This window comes from Phalacrocorax carbo, chromosome 4 (genome assembly GCF_963921805.1).
Source record: "Phalacrocorax carbo chromosome 4, bPhaCar2.1, whole genome shotgun sequence".
Taxonomy (NCBI): Eukaryota; Metazoa; Chordata; class Aves; order Suliformes; family Phalacrocoracidae; genus Phalacrocorax; species Phalacrocorax carbo.
Window position 1 is genome coordinate 83,986,361 of NC_087516.1, and position 20,393 is coordinate 84,006,753.

At 42.9% G+C, this 20,393-nt stretch overlaps 1 protein-coding gene and 2 long non-coding RNA genes across 4 annotated transcripts in view; 2 read left to right on the top strand and 1 right to left on the bottom strand.

Annotated features, from left to right (window-relative positions):
* LOC135313214 (uncharacterized) overlaps window positions 1-488 on the top strand; it is a 323,303-nt gene extending 322,815 nt beyond the window's left edge. The window contains exon 8 of the long non-coding RNA XR_010372855.1: window positions 390-488. This is a non-coding gene — a long non-coding RNA (uncharacterized LOC135313214). The remainder of the gene's footprint in view (window positions 1-389) is intronic.
* ANTXR2 (ANTXR cell adhesion molecule 2) overlaps window positions 1-20,393 on the bottom strand; it is a 117,944-nt gene that overhangs the window by 47,131 nt on the left and 50,420 nt on the right. The window contains exons 11-14 of one of the 2 annotated variants that reach the window (XM_064450766.1): window positions 14,372-14,450; window positions 10,606-10,701; window positions 4,392-4,433; window positions 3,267-3,362 (exon numbers count right to left, since the gene is read on the bottom strand). In XM_064450766.1, the coding sequence (XP_064306836.1) occupies window positions 3,267-3,362; window positions 4,392-4,433; window positions 10,606-10,701; window positions 14,372-14,450 (313 nt within the window). The remainder of the gene's footprint in view (window positions 1-3,266; window positions 3,363-4,391; window positions 4,434-10,605; window positions 10,702-14,371; window positions 14,451-20,393) is intronic. The other variant, XM_064450767.1, reaches the window with a different exon arrangement.
* LOC135313215 (uncharacterized) lies at window positions 1,628-14,378 on the top strand. The gene is made up of 4 exons (XR_010372856.1): window positions 1,628-1,768; window positions 8,867-9,072; window positions 9,624-11,312; window positions 12,793-14,378. It is a non-coding gene; the product is annotated as an uncharacterized LOC135313215 (long non-coding RNA).

The following is a 20,393-nucleotide window of genomic DNA, read 5'->3' on the forward strand; positions in this document are numbered from 1 at the left end:
ATGGTTTGTCTTGCTACAGTAACCTGATTTCATCTTGTAATTGGAAACACCGTGCAGCACTTTAAGCAGGGATGTTTGCTGTATTGTGCGAAGAAACAAACCTAGACAAGACTGTTATGCTATCATCCAAAAAGAGCATTTAAAAAGCTAGGGCTGAGTTTGAAAGTTCTTAGTAAAACCGGCCCGGATTATTTTCAGCGCAAGACTTTCTAAATCATGCCATCTGCTACAATCTAGCCTGTAAGGAGGACCTGATGCACCTAAACCCAGGAAATTAAATTCTGTCAGTACATCTTGGGTAAATGTGACACACTGATGAGTCACGAAACTGTTACTGCAAAATAGCTAACCATTACTGCAGGACTTGACCAACACACTTGTTTTTTCAGGGACCTCTGGCAGTGGAGGTGCCAGACATGAAAAGAGAAGAATCCAAGTAAGAAAAATCCTTCCACCCTGAGGGGAAGAATTAAGGGCATCACTGCACACTGCTTGGTAGGTATACGCCAGTTCTGTCCTGCTACCTGCCAATTCAAGCACCTGAAAAGCGTGCAGAAAGAGTGGGATGCAACAGATCTCCCACTGCAAAGGGGCACAAAATCATTTTGCCCACCAGGAAAAAGACATGCTCCTGGTCTTGCTTCTGCTACACAGAGGGAGGGAAAAGACTGCTCCAGGTCTTGCTAGGGACACTCTATAATGTGCTGGGATAACTGTGCCATAGGATGGGAGAAGGAAGCAGCCTGAGTTCTTCATCCTCATCAGCGCCATATGTAGAATGTGCTGACACAGAAAGCGAGGAAAATATGTAGGCAAGCCAGAGTCTAGCCCCCTTCAGAAAAGTGAAACACCTTGGAGGAAAACCTTGTCATTTTATCACCACCACCAGGTATTTTTTACCACTGTATTCTCAGTGGAGAGAACGAGAGCAGTGAAGTACGACAGATTCATTCGGTCTGCAATACTAAAACTCAACTTGATAAAATACAGACAATCATTTCTTAGGAGGGGGATTGTTTTGAACCTTTCTGTTATTTTGAACTTTACCCTTTGCCCTGCTTAGTGATTTCTTTTTCTCACTGGGGAATTCTTTCTGCAATATTAGAGTGGGCTTTCATGTCCAAGTAGGCCCTGCTGAGTCATTAAAATGCATCTGTATCTTTCACTGTGATCAATGGTATTTTTACAGTGTTTTTTATGAGGTTGTTAAAATGTATTTTAAACACTGTTAAAAGCATTTAGAGATAGCTGGTGGATTCTTGACTGATAAAATGATCTTCTCCTTCAAATTAAAGCGACTTCATCCGGAAGAAACCAGAATTTGGGGAGTTTGACAACACAACTTTGACATAAAAAATTGCTGCCTATAATAGGTGGAGTCTAGAAATTACATCATAAAACTTTAACGCAATGCCAAAATACAGATCTAGGAAGAGTGAACAACGCTGGCTGAATTATTTTGGACTGTCGGGGAGGGGTGAAGCTAGTGGGGGAGGCAGGAGCAAACGTGTAACTGCCCCGGAAGGGAATATAGTAAGCAAAGAGGAGGAGGGCAGTAGAGGTTAAGCGAAGTTCACTGGTTCATTCTCCACTTCTATCTATGCAAGGAAGCTACCAGAAGAAGGGCCGAAGAACAGAGCACAAAGAAGCAATAACAAAAAATCGCCAACTGCGTTACCGCATGAACAGAAAACAGGGAAGAAATGTAATGACTAGTCCAGCAAGTTTTTCCGTTGACCACAGCACAGAAACCACCTTTAACTGTCCGGTAAGGAATAACGTCCCTTTGACCCGCTCACCGTCATCGCTGTGCTACCCTGGTTTTGTTTTCTCTCTCATTTCCCCGCTTGCTCTGCCCTGGTTCACTAAACGAGCGGAGTGCTCTCTTGAGCCAGCGAAAGGTATGAGGTCTGGTACCGCTCTGTCCGAGCAGCTGGGAAGGGGCCAGCATTTCCCTCAGCCCCACTGGTACAGATACTACAGGACAGAGGTAAAGCTCCACATTCAAATGCTGAGGCATTTGCGATGCGGCGCCCAACCCCCAAATTTGTTAGTACTCTCAGATCCCAGAGTAGGCCAGAGGCACAGCCCCACAGAACTAGGTGCCTTTCAAGAGCCCGTGATTGTGTGATCACACAGTTTCAGTTCGTTTGCATCTTTAGCCTTTAGTCCCGCACAAAATTCCTAGCACATGTGAAAAAGTTTTCTAACCTATTCATTACTTTCTGCTCTCGTCTCTGAAGAGGAAACACAGCACTTTTGCCATGTGATGAACATTCTTGTTTTTATGGTACTGATGTTACTTGTGTTCATGAGTTGTCTATTCGTTTTCTGTGTCATTGCACCAGATCCCATTTACAAACTGTAATGATTTAAACTGTGGAACCCCTCCTGGAACAACCAGAGGTTCATCATGGCTCCCACTAGAAATCCAGGCTTGTAATTCTTTATGTCGGAAAGTATTTTCTAGCTTGCCTCTGGAAAGCACTGCACAAAATGTTTTCTTTTTCTAAAATCTGAAGCTCTTCTAAATTAGCAGTTCTGAAATGCTGAGGGAAACACACGTAAGCAACACAGCTTTAGACTTGCATGTTCTTCTGCCACATTTAAAAAGAACTGAAGCAAAGCTGATTCTTAGGCCAATACCTTTAAGTTTCATCAAGATACAACAGTATGGCCTAGGTGGGTATTTCAGACAGAGATGGTTTCCTAGATTGAAGTTAAAAACTGCAGAAAACTGCTTTGCCAGTTCCATAAAGGCTGACTTGACTATAAAATCTGACATAAGGATGTGCCCATAAGGATGCACATTTTTCATTCTGTTTTAATTAACATGATGCTATCATGTCTCTTCAAAGACAGGCACTGTTGTCGCTGTGAGTTCCTTTGGGATCAAGCCTCTCCTTAGCATCACCATTGTCAGCGCATTTGGCTGGCCCACAGTTGGAGGACTTATGTTTCACTATAATTTCTTCCAAAACATTCAGAAAAGGCTCTCACTCTCTCTTTCTCATTAGCTTGATGGAAAGAGCATGTCTTCAGGCAGCTATTTAAAGTTCCAGTCAAATGGAACTACTGAAAGCTGTTCTTTCATAGGCAAGGTCAAAATTGATATGGTAAAAAATTTTACAAGGCTTATGTCACTGGGAAGGAAGCACACATTATGCCCTTGTATTTTCAGTACACTTTAAAAGTCTTTGTTTCCATCATTTGCAGCCTCAGAGAGCTTTTGTTTTAGTGAACTGGCATCTCCATATCGTACAAACCTCCATCCTTTTAATTCCTCCAACTCCTCGTCCGCCGTAGTAGGAAGCATCCACAGTGGGCCATTTCTTGGTAGGCAAGGGCTCTTGTTCCTCTTCCTGTCAAAAAATTCAATAACATTTACTTTAAAAAGATACATCCCCACCACCACTAAGTGTCTCTTTAGTTTATTTCACTAGAGTTCACGGAGAATAAGTCTTCCCATGTTAGGTGTAAAAGAGCAAATATTTAGGTTCCCCGAGTGTTTACCAATTTCCAAACCAAATCTGGTCACGTTTGGAAATATTTTTAATGCTTTGCATGGGAAAAGCATTGGTGGCAACTGTTAGGAAGGTCCAAATGCAGAATCTAACTGTGTATTTGTTTGCCTCGTCCTTTTCCTTTCCGGTAAAAAAATAAGCAAAACATACATAAAGAAAAGGATTTGCAGCGGCTTCTTCTACAGAAAATATAATGCCTGTGAAGAGCTGGATCATCAGCCCTACTCATTTGGATTCAGCAGACGGTGTTCAGCAGATCTGCAGATAAAGGTTACACAGCCGATCACAGTTTCCTAAGCCAACCTTTGTCAAACTCGCTCTTGGCTGCCTCAGCTCAATGAAGTATGCCTTACCATGGACCTAACTGTCAGAGTACGCTTGAGTACACTCAAGCAGTTGGCTAAATCAAGACCAGGGGCAAAAATACTGAAGACACCAGAAGATCCTCTAGTGCATTATTGCCCAAAAGAGGGAGAGAAGTTCCCTTGTCAGGGTTCTTCAGTGTCTGGAATGCCAAAGCTGTGGGAAAATGCTGTTTAAATCACACATGAATCTTTAGACTGTTACACCAGAGCTACTCAGTCTTTCTGCTTTTGCTGCAGAAGGGGAAAAATAATGTTCCATTATCTTGGGTAAAGCCCCTAAATATTTCTGTGGATTTGAGCTTAATTCATGCCACACTGAGATGACTGAGACAGAACAGAGATTTGGACTTTGGCCATCCCTCTCTCAGCTTAAGGCTTCCCACGGGGCAGTTCATTCTTCTTCAGCAGCTAGGACAAAGAGCCGGATTCACAAGACACAGGGAAGCACAGAGGAATGGTATTGTGTAACCAGCGTGACGAGCGGAGCACCATCATACCGTACCTCTTTTGGAGCTGACGGAGGTGGAGGGGGATCTTTGATGACCTGAAAGAGCCAAACATATAAAAGCATAAGAAATTGCACTGGCAGCATCCAAAAGCCAACAGAAAATTCTAAGAGTGAACTGCTTCCATCTGAGTCCCCCACATCTGCTTGCAAACTGGCAACTGCTGCTGTCCAAGTCCCTTGGGTATCGATTATCAAGGCCTTCTGGAAATTAACACCATCCGTCTAATAGCAAATAACATCAATTGACTGGCAGACACTCTTTGGGCAGACGTGTCTGCCACTTTGCTTCCTGACCGGATAAGGCTCAGTCATTCTACGTAATAGCCAGCGATGAAACCCTATGGAGTTAATTAGCAAGCCAGGGAGGTAAAGCATCCCGAGGTCTTGCATAATCTTGGGCCAAGATGCTTGCTCCTTTGTGCCATGCTGCTGGATAATTTCTGGCCCAATGACAAGTGTGAAACGCCTTCTGGTAGCTCAGGCTTCACCTCTAGACATCCCAATCGTTTCTGCAGATCTCACTTTTAATATCTAATAATTTAAGTATGTAGCTCCTTGACAGTTCAGTGTGGAGTTCCTGCTAGTGGGAGTTAATTCACAAGGCTTCTTAAACTGGTTCTGGATAAGGCCCGCTCTTAGGATAATTCACTTACACCTATATTTAAACTCCTACCTACAGTTTCTTCCTGTTCCCTTTCTCAGATACATATGGTAAATCTCAGAGAGTTCCCTGGCACCGACAGGAATCCACTGAACGGTACAGGGAGGGGAAGAGGAAGGCAGCAACCCTTTTAAACAATTAAGACGAAAACTGAATGCACAGCTGTTCTTCCACAGGAAAAGCAGGTTTGTAAGCTTAAAAGACGTACTTAAGTGACATTGTGTAATTTTTTGTGCCTGAATATTGTATGGAAATGACTAAAAAATACCCCATGCATATAAAGGAGCCTGTTTCTGCTGTGCCTTAGCATTATACGAACATAACCAAAACTGTCCATGATGGCAAACACCTAAATCTTCTAAAACAGATTAAGCACCTTAATTGAAATGTACTTCCATTTACTCTACCCTGCCTATAAATAATGTCACTGCACAGATGTATAGCATCATACATAAAAACCCCCCATATTTCTCTTGACCAGTAACCAAGAGTTTTCCTTCTTAATTTACATTTCCAGTCACAGTGTCACCAAGATAGTTATTAGTTATCGCCTAAACAAGCTGTGGACTTTTAGCGCTGCATACAGGAATTCTGTCAAATAAGAGAAGTTATGGCACCCTTGGAAAGATTTTTCCACAGTGCATCAGATTTAAGATACTCAATTGTTCATCGAGCAGGCTCAGAGTACTTTGAATGGATCGGAAAGTCAACTATGGATTTTAACCAGACATCCTTTTGCTACTATGGTATTGCAAAAACATGCCAGAAATTACCTTTTTTAAAATATTTCTGAATACTCTTGTCTTCTCACCCATCAGGAATTTTCAGAATACTTAACAGAAATCAATTATTTAATTAGCGAAGCATTCCCGAGAGCCAGATTGGAATTACTGCCCTAACTTCACAAGAAACAACACCACAGAGGGATCATGGGACAGATTCTGAGAGATACTTGGATGCCGAGCAAGATTTTCCAAAGCATAAAGATATTTAATTCTCACTGAAAGCAATTAAAAGACTGGAAACAGTAAAGCAGTACTTTCAATATATTAAGGGTCACCTTATCTTACTTAATTCCCATTCTTATTTCCCTTTTGCCTGTCTCTAACGATTATCTCAGAAAAATATATTTCACTGCCAAGACTGCAAGCTGTATGGGGCGGAAAGGCCTAGCTAGGTTGTCGATTTATATAAATACATATTAAATGGTATTATCACTCCACTTTCTAGAGTGCTACAGTTCTTACGTCTTGCATTCTCTCCCGAGCAACAACAACTTTGCATAGGAAACTTCTTTGTGATGCCTGCTAAAGTTCACTTGGGCCCTGTGCCTACTGATACTTACAGAGTCAAAATTTCTACCCCACTGAATGAAGAAAAGCTCTATTTGTTGGACCTCACTGGGCTTCAAAAGTCACGAGTCAGTGACAGTTTTTATTTGACTCCCTGAGCAAAGGTTCTAATCCTATGCCAGCTGCTAAACTCCCTCAAGTTATAGGGTACATTTTATCTGAAGCTAACCAATACATTAATTAGCTGCTATTTCTAATAGCTTCAGAAAATGAAACTTGTTTCAAATGTGACAGTGGTGTGAGAAAATAATCTGCTTTGAGGAGCAGATACTCACCCCTGCTGACAGAAGTGGAATGTAAATGCCTGCATCCTTATGTTTCCACAGGCTCCTCACACACTCATGCGCTCGCTCTCCCTCACACACGCGCACGCACAAAGATTATTTTCAGTCTTGTGTGATGTTTCAAGTGAAATCGGTAGAACGCCTTTTTTTAAAAAGAGAAAGCCGAGGAACCCATGCGGCTTTGGCAGGAAACAGTGCGAAGGTAACATGAAACTGCACATACTGAAGATCATAATATTGCAAATAGATTTTTCCTGAACTTGACTGAGGTTGTTTAACTACGGAAGACTGAATAATGCTGCTGTCTTATTAACCCCATGTCGAGGTGGATTACTTCCTAATTTTGGTTTGGTTTGGTTTATTATCATCATCACCAGGCAAGGCTGCATCCGGTTTATTTAGCTGCAAAGAATGAAGCCTTGAGTTTGGAGGAGAGCCGATATCTTAAAAAAAAAAAAAAAGAAGGAAAAAAAGTTAGTTGCTTCAGGCAACAGTCCCTTTGATCTGCTCATTAACACTTTTCAAATGTTCGCGTGATGTGGGCATTAGGAAATGTCAGCACCAGAGCCTGAAGCCAGCTTGATGTGATCATATGTTCTGATATTGAGGGAAGAGTGAAAGAACTGTCAACAGTGAACTGCCGGGGGGGGGGGGGGGGGGGGGGAAGAAAAAGAAAAAGGAGTCCCCCTACCCCAACCTGGGAGTGTACGTGGACCTCACAGCAAGGAATGCTGTCGAGACTGACTCCTAGCAAGGATGAAGGAGAGTGCCCAAAGCACCTGAAGCTCACCACGCTGCCTGCAGGTGGTAGGGATGACATACTCGTGTGGCTCCGGATGCTCATTCTGTGCTGTCCCCAACACTTTTTGCCTCTTTCTCTTCCATCTGGGTCTGAAGCGTGGGCTGCTTACAAGGTTTGAGGGCTGCTGCTTTATTCCGTGCTCCTGTTCTTTGTCCCATGAAACCAGATGCCCCACTCCGCTAGAGAAGCGGGCTCGGAGGACAGGAAGAGGAGCTCCTGCCTGGCCCTAGTATGCTGCCTCTCTTGCCAGGAACACTGGCACCAAAGCCCAAAACTACATAGCCAGAAATGGCAGTAACATGTAACGTGAGAACCTCGGGTGCAGGAGAGAGGCAAAAGAATGGAGGCACAGTATAATGATCGGAGGAAATGGATATGGAAGCAAAAAAAAAAAAGGAAGACTCAGTTTTTGGTAATAGGTTCGGTGCAACAGTATGAGGTTTTGCAACTCAGTATTGTTGTAGCAATGAGTCCTAAAATTACCTCTTTTTCTTAAAGAAACAAATCATATCCATGGGAGGTGACAGAAAGCAACAGAGGGCACTAACACTTAAAGTGCTGTGGTTTTATTGCTCCCACAAGGAGTCAGGCTGCTTCTCAGTAATAACCTATCAATCTACAGCTCAGGACTTCCCTAGAAATAGCCAGCTACTCCTGTACCAAATTACCAACTACTCCTGTACCACCTCGTCCAGAAAAGATGCTCAGGGTAAGTTACTATTCCTTAAAGTAAACATCGGGGAGGCACAGACTTAAGCACAAGGTGAATCAGAACAGAGGGACGTTTCCCCACAGCTCAGTGCTGCTCTTTGTGGAGATGTAGCGCCACAGAGGAGATCAGCACAGACAGAACCCTGCCTTAATGCCGGGGTGCGTCTTCGGTACCCAAGGCAGTGTCTTTGCTCTGTAGTTTGTTATAACGGCATCTGTTTTGGTTAATTGGGTCCTAGCTTAGGTATCCCTCCACAGGTCTGCGTGATGTGTTAGTGTCCACCTGTAATGTAAACTGATCTCCTGTCACTTAAAACAGGCATAGGCTGGCACAGCTAATATTTTAGTGTATTATACTGGTATAGCTACCAAAAGGGCTGGAAATTAATACTATAGAACTGTACATTTGACTTTTTTTTTAATGTAGGACTTTGACATTAAAAAATCCAGAAAGCACTTTACTGATTGTCATTACAGAGTCATTACTGGAAAGAGACTTCCTGCTCTCAAGGCATGGAGATACTGCAATCACTCTTTACTGTAATGAAAGGAAAATGCACGGTATGTGAAGTCTTACAATATCATGGAAACTGACCGCTGACGAGCGCTGACTTCTGAATGCTGACCAATGTGGAGAGTATTTTTATTTTTTTCACTAGGTTGGACATTGTGTAAACCCGATGCTGAAAAAAAAAACCCATCCACTTGGCAAACGATTAAAACTGCACGTGCAACTGAATATGATGTGATTGATCAGACTTCCAACTGTAAAAGACTGATTCTGGGCCACCATAAATTAAAGATGTGTGTATTATGTTCTGACGGTCATATTCAGCTAGTGACAAAAAACAAGAGTTTTAGTGAGGTAAGTCATTCTGAGAGCTCTGACAAACTAAAGGAACCAGTCAACTCAAAAGGAATTGTGCTTGTCTTGGGGGGGGCGGGGCGGGGAACTTAAGAAGTCGGGAAAAGGACAAAAGAAAAGCATCTGCTTTCAGAAAAGCAGCTTTTGAGAAAGGCTGTGATGATCCCTCTCAACAGCTACAACGAGTAGTGAAACAGCTCACTCCAAAGTATCTCTGTAATGATGGGAGGCACTTGGCTTCACTTAAGGATTTGAATTGTATTTTACATGTGTATTTTTAAAATAACTAGATTTTCAAACACAGAATGTTTGCTTTTCTCCCAGCTAAGTCTGCTGTAATATTATATCCTTCATGTCCTCCATCCCCCTCTCACCCTGGCCCAGATGACAGATCTACGTGAAATGCCTAGCTGTAGCCCGCTTTCTACAGACAGAAAGGGTAGAAACTAACAAGTGTGAAGATGATCTATGAATCAGTGTTAGCCAATTATTTTCAAACCAGAAAACAGGAAGCTTTCTTCTTACTGATTTCAAATTTTCCTTTTCCACAGGAAGGCTCAGGATAAAGTTGAGGTAGAACAAATAACAGACAAGCTGCCTGCACTTCTAATGGGACTCTACTGTGGAGGATGAGGCAGAAGAGAGTTTTTTTATCAGAGAAGAACTCATGGTTCTTGCCTCAGAAACCAGGAGGATGCAGATGGGGGATGAGGACTTCTTGCCCCAGGGAAGCCTCAGGCCTGACGGACTACACTGAAGCTCTAGACTGCGTGGGCCTCAGCATGGTCAGGCGGCAAGGCCAGTTCCTCTGCTGCCCTGGGTTCCACAAGCCTGACGCAAGACAAGAAATAAAGTAACAGCCTGGAAGCAAACTCCACTGCCCAAGTCCTCAGCACTGTCGTTGAACTGCATTAATAATAAACTTCACCAATGTAAAAACTCCAGCGTGCAAGGAGATGGAAGGAGAGTTAGTGAAACAGCATTGCTGGCTGCTTCTAGAAGGCTAAAGAGTGCACTCAGATGAAAAGAGATGCAATGTGTGCAAGGAATTATTAAGGCAATAAGGGATTTGCAACTTGAGATCCCATAATGGAGTACAAATACCAATTTTAGTGATGATACTTTTTAAATGGTCCTTGATTTCAGGATAACATCTGCATACCATTACGGCCAGCAACTTTCAAGTAATAAAGAAAAGGCTTTTATCGAAGATTTCACAGAAATATAACACATGCGCTTGTTCAGTAGAAAGCCAGCAAGCAGCACACCAGCACGCCGATGCTGGTTCACGTGTGTGCGGGTCTCAGAAAGCCCGAAGCACTGCTAAGAGTGCAGTCCACAGGGTTGAAGCTGGCCCCTTCTTCCATTTATGGCATATCACTAATGAAAGAAAACTCCCTCAGCAGGTGGCTTCTGTTACATGTAGCTCTCCTATTACTAAACTGATTTCCTACGGAATCTGCGTTTCCCAACGTGGTGTGAGTTATCATCATCATTATCATCCAGTGACTATTTCTAGTAGTCTGTACTCACCACTTTGCAGCAGAGGGGCCAGAACCACCAGAGCAGGCCGAGCGCCACTAACAGTAACAGCACAAGAACAGCAATAAGCGCTGCTACTCCACTAGACTGTGAAGAAAGTAGAAAGACAGTGTCAGTGGATGTTGCAAATAACTGCTGCCTGAGTTTCCCACTCACCCCAAAACAGCTTCCTACTGACTGATTCAAATCCCAAACAAATCGTTCCCACTCGTTGGATCCTCTTCTTGCCAACGGAGAATTTCCTCACAAAGGAACAAGAAGGGGGTCTTAGCCAAATCCGTATTTGGCACAAGTCCAGTGACACCCTCCGTCGTAAGTCTCCTCAGATCCGCGAGCTATGTAAGCCAGGATGCTTCAACAGGAGCTGTGTATCACAACACATGACGTATCAACATGAAAAAGAGGGAGGAGGTGGTAAGGTGCTATTTGTGTTTTTCTTTCCCTATGTGCTCTGGGGCCTGCAAGTCTCAGGTGTCCTAAGGGATTGAAAACAGCGTGCTGGCACAGTGGTACTGAGGGACGTTTTACACTGAAAATGACAAAACTTTGAAAAATACTTTTTTCTGCCTACCTGTAAACCTCAGTTCAAATTAAGTCATTCAGTCATGGGTAACAGGCCCAGTTTGCCCCAGTGCAAGCCAGGATTACTTCTGCTGACATCAGTGGATTCATCTGGACGTAAAACTGATATCCTTGAGGTAAGAATGAGGCCCGACTTGAAGAAAAGAAAGACTGCCTTGACAGCTAAAAAAAGAGCTGTTGGGCACAAACAGGGAAGGTCTTTTTCTAAGCCTGTGGATGAGAGGTGCCCTTCTTTTCCCATGAGGACACAGGTCTGTAAGGATTGGTGCGGGCGGGGAATTTTAAGGAATCTCTACTAAATCTACGCATATAGAGCTGTTATGCTTATCTCCTGCACATCTGGGCATTCACTGTACAGACTATAGCACACGAAATCCTTGTAGCAGTGCTATTTGAACCTGAAGCCAACATCCTAAGAAATTCTGAACAAGCGTTACTGCTTCCAGCAGTACTGCTTTTAACAAAGAAGCGAGCAGCCCATCTCCCACCGCCTCAAACCCACATCCTGTAGGTGCTTTCGTTCTTACACTTGGTGTTCGGTGCTGCTGTGCTGGTTTAGAACAATGAGAAAAATGCAGCAGTGACCGTATGAAAATAGACGTTAATCAGGCTTCAGCTGGGGAAAAGGAAAGGAGGGACACCCCGGGAATCACTAAGGCTGGAGAACAGCATGAGTAATTCTGCCAAAGTGAGAAAAGTTGTACTGGAGATACACCATTGCAAATGGAAGCTGAAACAGAGCTGTGTGCCAAGTACCTGTAGGTGCAGTGAGGCATATGCTTTGTGAGAAACAGGTAAGATGTGTGCCTTGGTGCCTACATGCAACATTTTGTTTGTTTGTTTTCGCTGCAGCAATGTGTGTTTGGTAGGGGAGGCTATAACTTGTAACTCTTATCTACCAACTAGCCATCAGCTGCTCAGCTATCCGAATTAGTGGAACAATTCTAGCAGTGACCCATTTCTTGCCGTTGCCCATCTGCTACTATGGAAACAGCAGTTCTCCTTGTATGGAGCTGTCTTTGCTGCAACATGTATGAAAGGGGAAAAAAAAAAACAACCCAATGATCAGAGGCATGGCAGTTTTTACCATCAACACACATCTGTACTCATTCTGCTTCTTGTTAGTCGAAACTTTTGACCACAGAGAAGCACTGCTAGAGTACAGCAGAGGAAAGACAGCCATACCCAGCTGGTATGACCTGCTTTGCATCAATGCTTTATTTTTACCTATCAGTTCAATCTCAGCGATCTTTAAGGGGGCTTGGGGACAGACTTAACATGTGCTGCTTTCTCTGAAAGGACTACAAAAAAGAGAAAAGCAGCCTACTGTTAGTCTCCAGCATCCTCCTGTCCTGTCCCTGCATTATCATGCCGAGAGGCTGCTTCAGCATGCTTTGGTGCAAGACTGAAATGCTTCCGAATGACAGAGGCCCTTAAACAGAGAAATGTGATTTGGGTAGTGTGTGTACCTTCAGCTGTCGATTCATTCAGGCTTTCTTCCTGAAACTGAAGGGCTGAACTGAGATGACTCTGATTTCTACAGTTACCGAAGTATTTGGTTTTCAAATAAATAAAATGTCATTTTTTTTCTTTTAGGTTAATAACCTATGAGCGACAAAAATACCATTGGAAAAATACACGCTGATGAGCAGAAGGTACTGTTCTGCATGCTTCTATGCCTGACAGGAAAGCTGCACTAACATCACACTTTAAATTAGACAAATTTAAAGAAACACAGTATCTGCACACAGCACATTGTGAAAACCTCCATCCCTACATCATGGACTTGTGTCTAACAGCAAAAATGTTATCTGTCCTGCCTGTGCAATACAGAAGACAGGAGGAATTAATGGAGAGCAGAGATGTGAGATTGGAAATTTTATATATTATGTCAGAAAAGTCACCGACTGCACAAATATTTGGTTTATCCTAGAAGCTATTTTTAACTCTATTCTATAAGCCCATGATAAAAACATAGCAGGATGTTCACACTACCTCAACCCTAGGCTTAAGTTAGGTACTCCAGCCTGTGCTTTGACTAAGACTATCTCCCCTAATTAACAAGAGTTGAGAGCCTACTCTCCTTATTCAGGCGCCAAAGTTGGGTATCTAAAGTTACGTAGCGTCAGTATCCTCCCGTAGGATGATAACCACCTTCCCTCCCCAGGCAGAAGTCCTAAGGTTCTGCCTGCTCAGTTTCAGCCTGCTTCCACCAATCCTGCTCCGTGGAACTGTGCTGGAGTAGGACCCCAGGTGACTGAGTCACACCTGGCTCTCACGATATGATTGCATTTCTAGTGAGCAAATCTCCAATGGCATGGAAGCTTCCCAATATTTTGAAAGCCACAGCTGCATGCTGTGCTAAAGTAATCTGTTGTAATATATTTAGCAAAACACAATTTGCAAGCTATAGAAAAACAGAAGCCCCGCTCAGTCAAGGAACACACAGACACTGCTTGGATCTCAGGGCAGAGCAAGCTGAGGTAGCACAGGAAAGGAGGAGAATTCCAGGGCTTTCCCTCCACATATAGTTCTGCATATGGTCTAGATCAGCAGCGCCTGAAGCAGCTAGCAAAACAGACGCAACAGCAATGAAAGCAGAAACCCTTGTAAGAGAGCCTGTGTCAGAAAGCAAATGTAAATCTCCAAGCCTGCCACACAAGAGATGGCTTTCATGTGTTACTAGGAAGTCTTGGATGATACATACAGAAATACTTCACGTATGTGGAATCCTGCAAAAAAAAAGATCTTCCTAAAATAAAGGGAAGTGTTTTATATAACAGAAAAAATTGGCTTATATACTGCAGAAAAGAATCTCATCTGTAACCCCTCACACACACGTCATCACGGAATTCAAAACAGCTGAAAACTTTGTTGCATGTAACGGTGTTTTAAAACAGATTCTAAGCGTGTCTCAAAATACAGAGAAAGCGACTTAGGACTTCTATACATATACGCACCTACATATTAAGAAATCCCGTATCATTACATTATGTGTATTCTGTGTGTGTCTGCAGAGGTGTATTTTTTAGTTAGGTGGATTTGTGCATTCTAAACATTAGCGGGACTTGCCAAGCGTTGAGGTTCTCTGCCCTGAAGGGTCACGCAGTGGTAAAGCCAAAAGAGAAACTGGATTTCAGGATTTTACACTGACTGATGTTCACCATTTACTTACACATTCTGAAGCGGTGATTGTTAACGAGCTGGACATGAAAGACTGCCCTTCATTCAGACTCACCAAAACTTCCAGAGTTCTGGAAAGAAAGAGGAAAAAAAACCCAGCAGTGATAAAGCAGTCAGTAAAAGCACATGCTTGCTACAGAGGCAGTTGTAGTCACAGACTCTGTTCAACATAGAAGGTGTTTGGAGAGAGCAAAATGGGAGTTGGGGCCTCTGAGCCGCACTAGATGGTCAGAATTGACTTTACAGAAACTACAAAACTAACATGATTACTTTGTGTTATTGCTAGAAACCTCTGATGACTTTTAAGTGATCAAGACACTTAGCTGCTACAGGGTTGAACCTTGTGGCTTTCAGAAACCACTTTTTGGTCATTTCAGACTGAGCTTTCTTTTCCTCAATTGATGCTGCTTAAAATGAACAGTACTCAGTCTCCTGCGGGTACTGTGTTGGTTACTGTTTGGAAGGAACTGTAGTCTTCCCAACAGACAGCTGTCTGAGCAGAGAATATCCCTTCTCTGTTCCACGTAGCATAAAATACTCCAAAAAGTTTTACATAAAATAAATTGAAGTTCAACTGTAAAAATAACATTGTTTTGTCTGTTCCATAACCATCTCTTTAGTCATAGGCAGACATTACGGATAAAAATGTCGGATAATTATAAATGGTCAAGACTTTCTATAAATAGTACATAAACACTGCCTACAAATAGTATGTGGTTTACATTTTACAAATTAACCCTAGAAGAAAACAACACATGGTGAATGTTAAACATAAGAAGACTCTTCAGCTTCTCTGGCTTGGATTCCCAAGATTCAGACAGTTTATATTATGCGTAGAGATAATTAAATAAAAATATAGATATCCATGAACTAAAATGATTAATCATTTATACCGTTCTTATATGTCATGGGTTTTTATTCTGGCACAAATGCTTTAGTCAATATGGAGTTCAAAGCTATTTTAACTAATTTGCCTAATTTCTTTTTCAGTTTTAGTAAAAATGAAGTAAGTTGCTCCCACTAAACTAATTTTTAAATAATCTCTGTTATGAATAATTGATCTAACAGAAAGGCTAACTCTGATTTACTTCTAATTATTACTGGAATAAGTGAATCAGAACAGATAAAAATAAAAAATTAATTCACTTCCCTTCCAACGTGCTAAATTAAGCAAACTGTATCAAAAGTTTTGTTAGTGATGAATTTTTTAATGTGATGGTTTTTATCATTTTTTTATTTTCAATGTTTTGCTTTGACACTTTAATGAGAAATGCTGTGGGAAATTTCAGCGTGACAATTCTGCTCAAGTTTGACTGGCAAAACAATCCTATTGACTACAGTGCGAGAGGATTTCACGCTGTGCATTTTCTTGATCAGAGAAGGACTTAGGTACACGCTGTGCTGTTGAAACACAGCCCAAATCCCGACAGGTGTCCCTGAAGAAATTTGTGTGTTTAAACTCTTAAACCTTTTGGAGATCTGTGCAGCGTAAACGCACCACACGAAGCATGCTTCTGTCCAAGGCACTAACCTACAGCCCAGTTACATTAACGTGACTCCTTCCAGTGCGCTGGGTTTGCATCCTTTTGCACCCTGGTCGTACCCCGGCATTGACTATGACTGTACAGGTGTAGCTGAATCATAGGATCATAGAATATTTCAAGTTGGAAGGGAGTAACCGAATTCAGCCCATAAATGCTGAAGAATCCACAGCACACTAGTATTTTTGGATGGCCACTTTTCAGTTAAGCCCAAAAAGGAAAGATGAATCGCTTAAATATTTAATTTTTGCCCATTAGCCTTGTGTTTTTAAAGCATGACATAGAGAAACACGCCACAGGCTCTGCACCAAGTTGCGCCCGAGAGAGGGCATTCATTGTGCTCATGTGTCCTGAACAGAAAAGCTATTTGGCCTCTCTACTTTTTCTGAACTTTCCTAAGTAATGGTGGGTGCCTTTCCACTGACTTATGCCTTAATCAGGATTATATTGCTTGGTTCAAAGCCGGCTAGCAAAGTAAGAACCATTCAACTGCTCTAAATCCAAATGTAGTACACAAAGTAATTTTGATTTTTAAATTAACATACCATGTTCTTTAAGAAGCTAGATCCTAATATGCCTCCTGCATTGACTGTATTTCTAATCATATTTTAACTGTGTCAAAGTACACTAGGTTTTCCTGAGCAGTGTTATCTTTGGTTGGAACCAATTCTGTACTCTCTGGTTGGGCAAAACTCCCACTGAGATAAAAATAATTCTGCCTATGCACTAGTCACAAACTGGTGGATTTGGTCAGTAACGGCTGACTACAGTTGCTGCCAGCTACTGGGGTCAGACTTCCAAAACAGTTTCAGATCCTCACTTGTTCCCCGTTTCATTTTAAAAAAAAAAAATGAGTACGAGTCCTTGGTTTCCTGTGGGTTTTTTGTGGTATCCAATCCATTCCCTTTGCTGCCGGGCAACATGTTCCTTCCCCCTGACCCGTGTGTGTCCTTGTCTGTCAGGAATGTTTTCTAACATCATTTCACAATGTTTTTTATCCTCTGGCAGTTTGTTGATTTGCGCAACGTGCTACCACCAGTCCCAAATCTACGTGGTTGAAAAGGAAGATGCATCAGTGGCTGACTACCGTTGCCAGCACTAGCAGGCAGTATCTGAAACGACATATACTCGGGCTCGCATGTTTTTCAGCTGAGTAACTAGGAAACAAAATACATTTGAAACCTCAGAAGAGAAGTAAAGTACTGTGGAGGCATGTTCACACTATGCTAGCAGTACCTCTAACTGCCACTCATCTTTAATGGCGTTCTCCTGTATAAGAAAGCCTACAGAAAAAATTGCTAAGTCCACTAAAATGATAATAGAAATTATTTCATACACATCTTCATAAAAGCAGGTTTCTGCATATCCCTTAGATCATTCGGAACCAAATTACTTCTTTTGCAGCAATGCTTCCTACACTCACAACCTCCAGTATGTTCCTCCCCCGCACCCTGACGGGTTTGTCAGCAAAAATCTAGGTGCACGTCATGGCTCCTCCTGAAGGTGGATGGACTAACTTATTACTGCATTTCACACTAACTGTTTCACAGTGTATGAGAGAGAGAGCGTAGCTTAGGAATTCCTGGACCTGTGACTCAGGTGTTGGGCTTTCTTGGCTCCCCTAGAAAAAGTCCAGCTTTCAGGACTTAACAGTCAATGCTGTTAAACTTCTCACTCCGTTTCTCTTACGCATTAAAGCTTGAAGCAAAAGTCACCCTTTTTTCTTCTACCTTCGCTGTGTCGTGCAGCAAGCTACATACTCCTACTGCGATATGTACTATTTTGTTATATTTATAGGGGTGGTTCTCTCTTGCCTTTGTATGGAACATCTGTATTAGTCTTTTTCTAGCAGTGTTCTGTAGCTACCACACTTACGGTGGTCACCACCGTGAGCTGGCTGAGTCTTGGCCAAAACATGCGAGGTTTGTCTAATTTAGCTATTAAGAAATTAAGCTATTTTTTTAGATGGACTTTGTTAGCAAATTGAGCAAAACAGGAACCTGAAAGACATTTGGACAAAACACTCCAGAACATCATCTTAACTCATACTAGAGAAAAGGATTGTTGCCCAGGTTATCTTGTGGATCTTGACATCTCCGTGAGCTTACTAGGTTGCATGAAAAATTTTGTATAATAGCTAAGATTTCTAATGCCCATATTTACACCTTACTATTTGCAACATAGAGCTGGCCTCTACATCCACTGACAATTTCCGCTCCAACGGGGATTCCCCAATGGATTGAGAAGTGGCTACGTTACCACTACTGTCTTCTAGAAAAGGCAGCTTTAAATTCCAGCCCCACCAACAAGCATTTGCTTGGCTGATGTGCTGTACAGGCCCAAGAGCTGTGCTCTGGCTCCGTTCACTTATCTAGATACTTTACGTGGGATTTAGGAGAAAAACAGTGAGTACGGATGTCTGCAATCTGTTCTCTTACACACCTTGCCCAAGTTCCGAGGGGTGGTGTGCTGAGCGGGCAGAGTCACTGGGACATAACCCCGGCTCCCTCTCTTAACTTCAAACACAGCCACACTCAGGCACTGGGTAAATGACAAGTAAACAATTCCTATTAGAGTGTGCGGGTTGGTGGAAACCGATCCTCCAAAGTGGCACAAAAATCTCAGTCCAGCAAAAATGCCTAGGAAGAAACTTGCCATTAATGCAACAGAAACATACCACAGAGTCTGCTGAGCGCAGTTACTGCAGACAGTTACTACAACGGGGTGCTTACCCCTATTTTTAGGCAGTGCCACTGAGCAAGCTCCTGCCACCCTCTGGGACGGAACTCTGCTCCCAGCGACGTCTACAGATCGCATCCCCATTCACAGCAACATCTCTGTACACCGTTCCAGCCACACAAGGCCCCAGAAAAGAGCACCGCTAACACGTGTGTCTAGAGAACTGCGCCCAGAGGTCACCGACTGCGGTGAGAGCAGGTTTCGAGTCGCTGGTGCTGTACGCCACCTCGCTACTGTCGAGCTTTGCATTGCCCCAACCTTTAGCTGTCAGACGGTCTGACAAAGATCCCAAGCAACAGGCTCACTGAACACATCAGCTATCAGCACAGCTACAACACAGTGGGAACAACCAGTGTCCCTATCAACTTCCATCCTGATACACAGCTGCAGGGATGAGCCATTTGCGATTCTTCATAGGAGTTGATCATACTCGCTCAGTTCTAGAAGCCGCAGAGTGAACTCATACAGATAATTATCTCATCTTCAAAAGGATGAACCTGTCAACATACAAAATCACTTCTTTCCTGAAATTGTCATGTCTGTAGGGTATAAGAGATGCAGGGGTTTTTTTTCATTTTTTTAGCATCCACCTGTTTGATGGGCTGTGAATACTTCTGATTCGTGTAAGCACTACCCCTTCAAATTTGGCATGCCAAAAACTAGGTGCCCGTTTCTTCTATTCAGGCAGCGACAAACATCCAAGAGAAAGATGTATACACGAACACATCTACTGTTTGCTAGTAACTGTCCACACGTGCGAGGCTTTTAGCTCAGCACCCTGCATAAACTGCAAATATTTTGAAAATAAAATAACATTCAGCAGTGATTCTATTTTTCAGGCACCTTCATTTCCCACTGGTGATTGTCAGTATTTTGCTGAGTGTCAGGTTCCTTCAATAAAGCTCAAATCGGCTAAGAGCTGAATCAGCCTATGTCACCAGGTAATATTTCTAAACCTTTAGGCCTCTGCTGATAGTTTTTCCTGTAGACTGGAGGAATACAATTTAAAGGGTTATGAGACTGCAGTGATTTCTCTCAAGACAGCCTTAGCTCATGAGGGAAGGAGCAGCACAGATTTTGGTCAGCTGGTCGTAAGACCATATACACTGAGCATCCCTGGCTAAGGCGATCAGACACACCTCAAAAATGTCTCCACAGGCACTAAATGCCTGTGTTTATAAGGCTGTACGACCAATTCTCCCAGCACTTATTTACATGACTATGCCCATAGTGCCTCAATTGCTTTCCAAAGACTCAAAGAAAATTGCCTCTCCTTCTGATGAGGTATGCAGAGAGAGCGAGACAAGAGAAGAGAGAGTTCAGTGTCAACCCCAGCCCCAAAAGAAAGACGGTGCTGCTGTGCAAGGCCCGTGTTTGAACCCTCACTGTGCTCAATTCACTGTGAATCTGGTCACTCCCAAACAGCACAGCTATGCACGTGAGTGCAGACTGTCCCTGAAGTAACACTGACCTTTTTACACAACCCTGTTTTGGCAAGGAAACTTCAGATCGGTACTAGTTTCGTACCAGCACAGAACAAAAGCGAGTGCTGAGCTCTTAAGAGCTGCTGCAGAACAGAGCACCTGCTCAGCTCAACCCTGAATAAAACCCACAAAGAGTCAGGAAGTGTAAATATTGATGTCGCCCAGCTAAAACCTCACCTCTGCTGCATGACACATTCTGCGTGGGTCTCCGTGTGGATTTTACATCTGTGCAGATGGGAAGGGGAAGCAG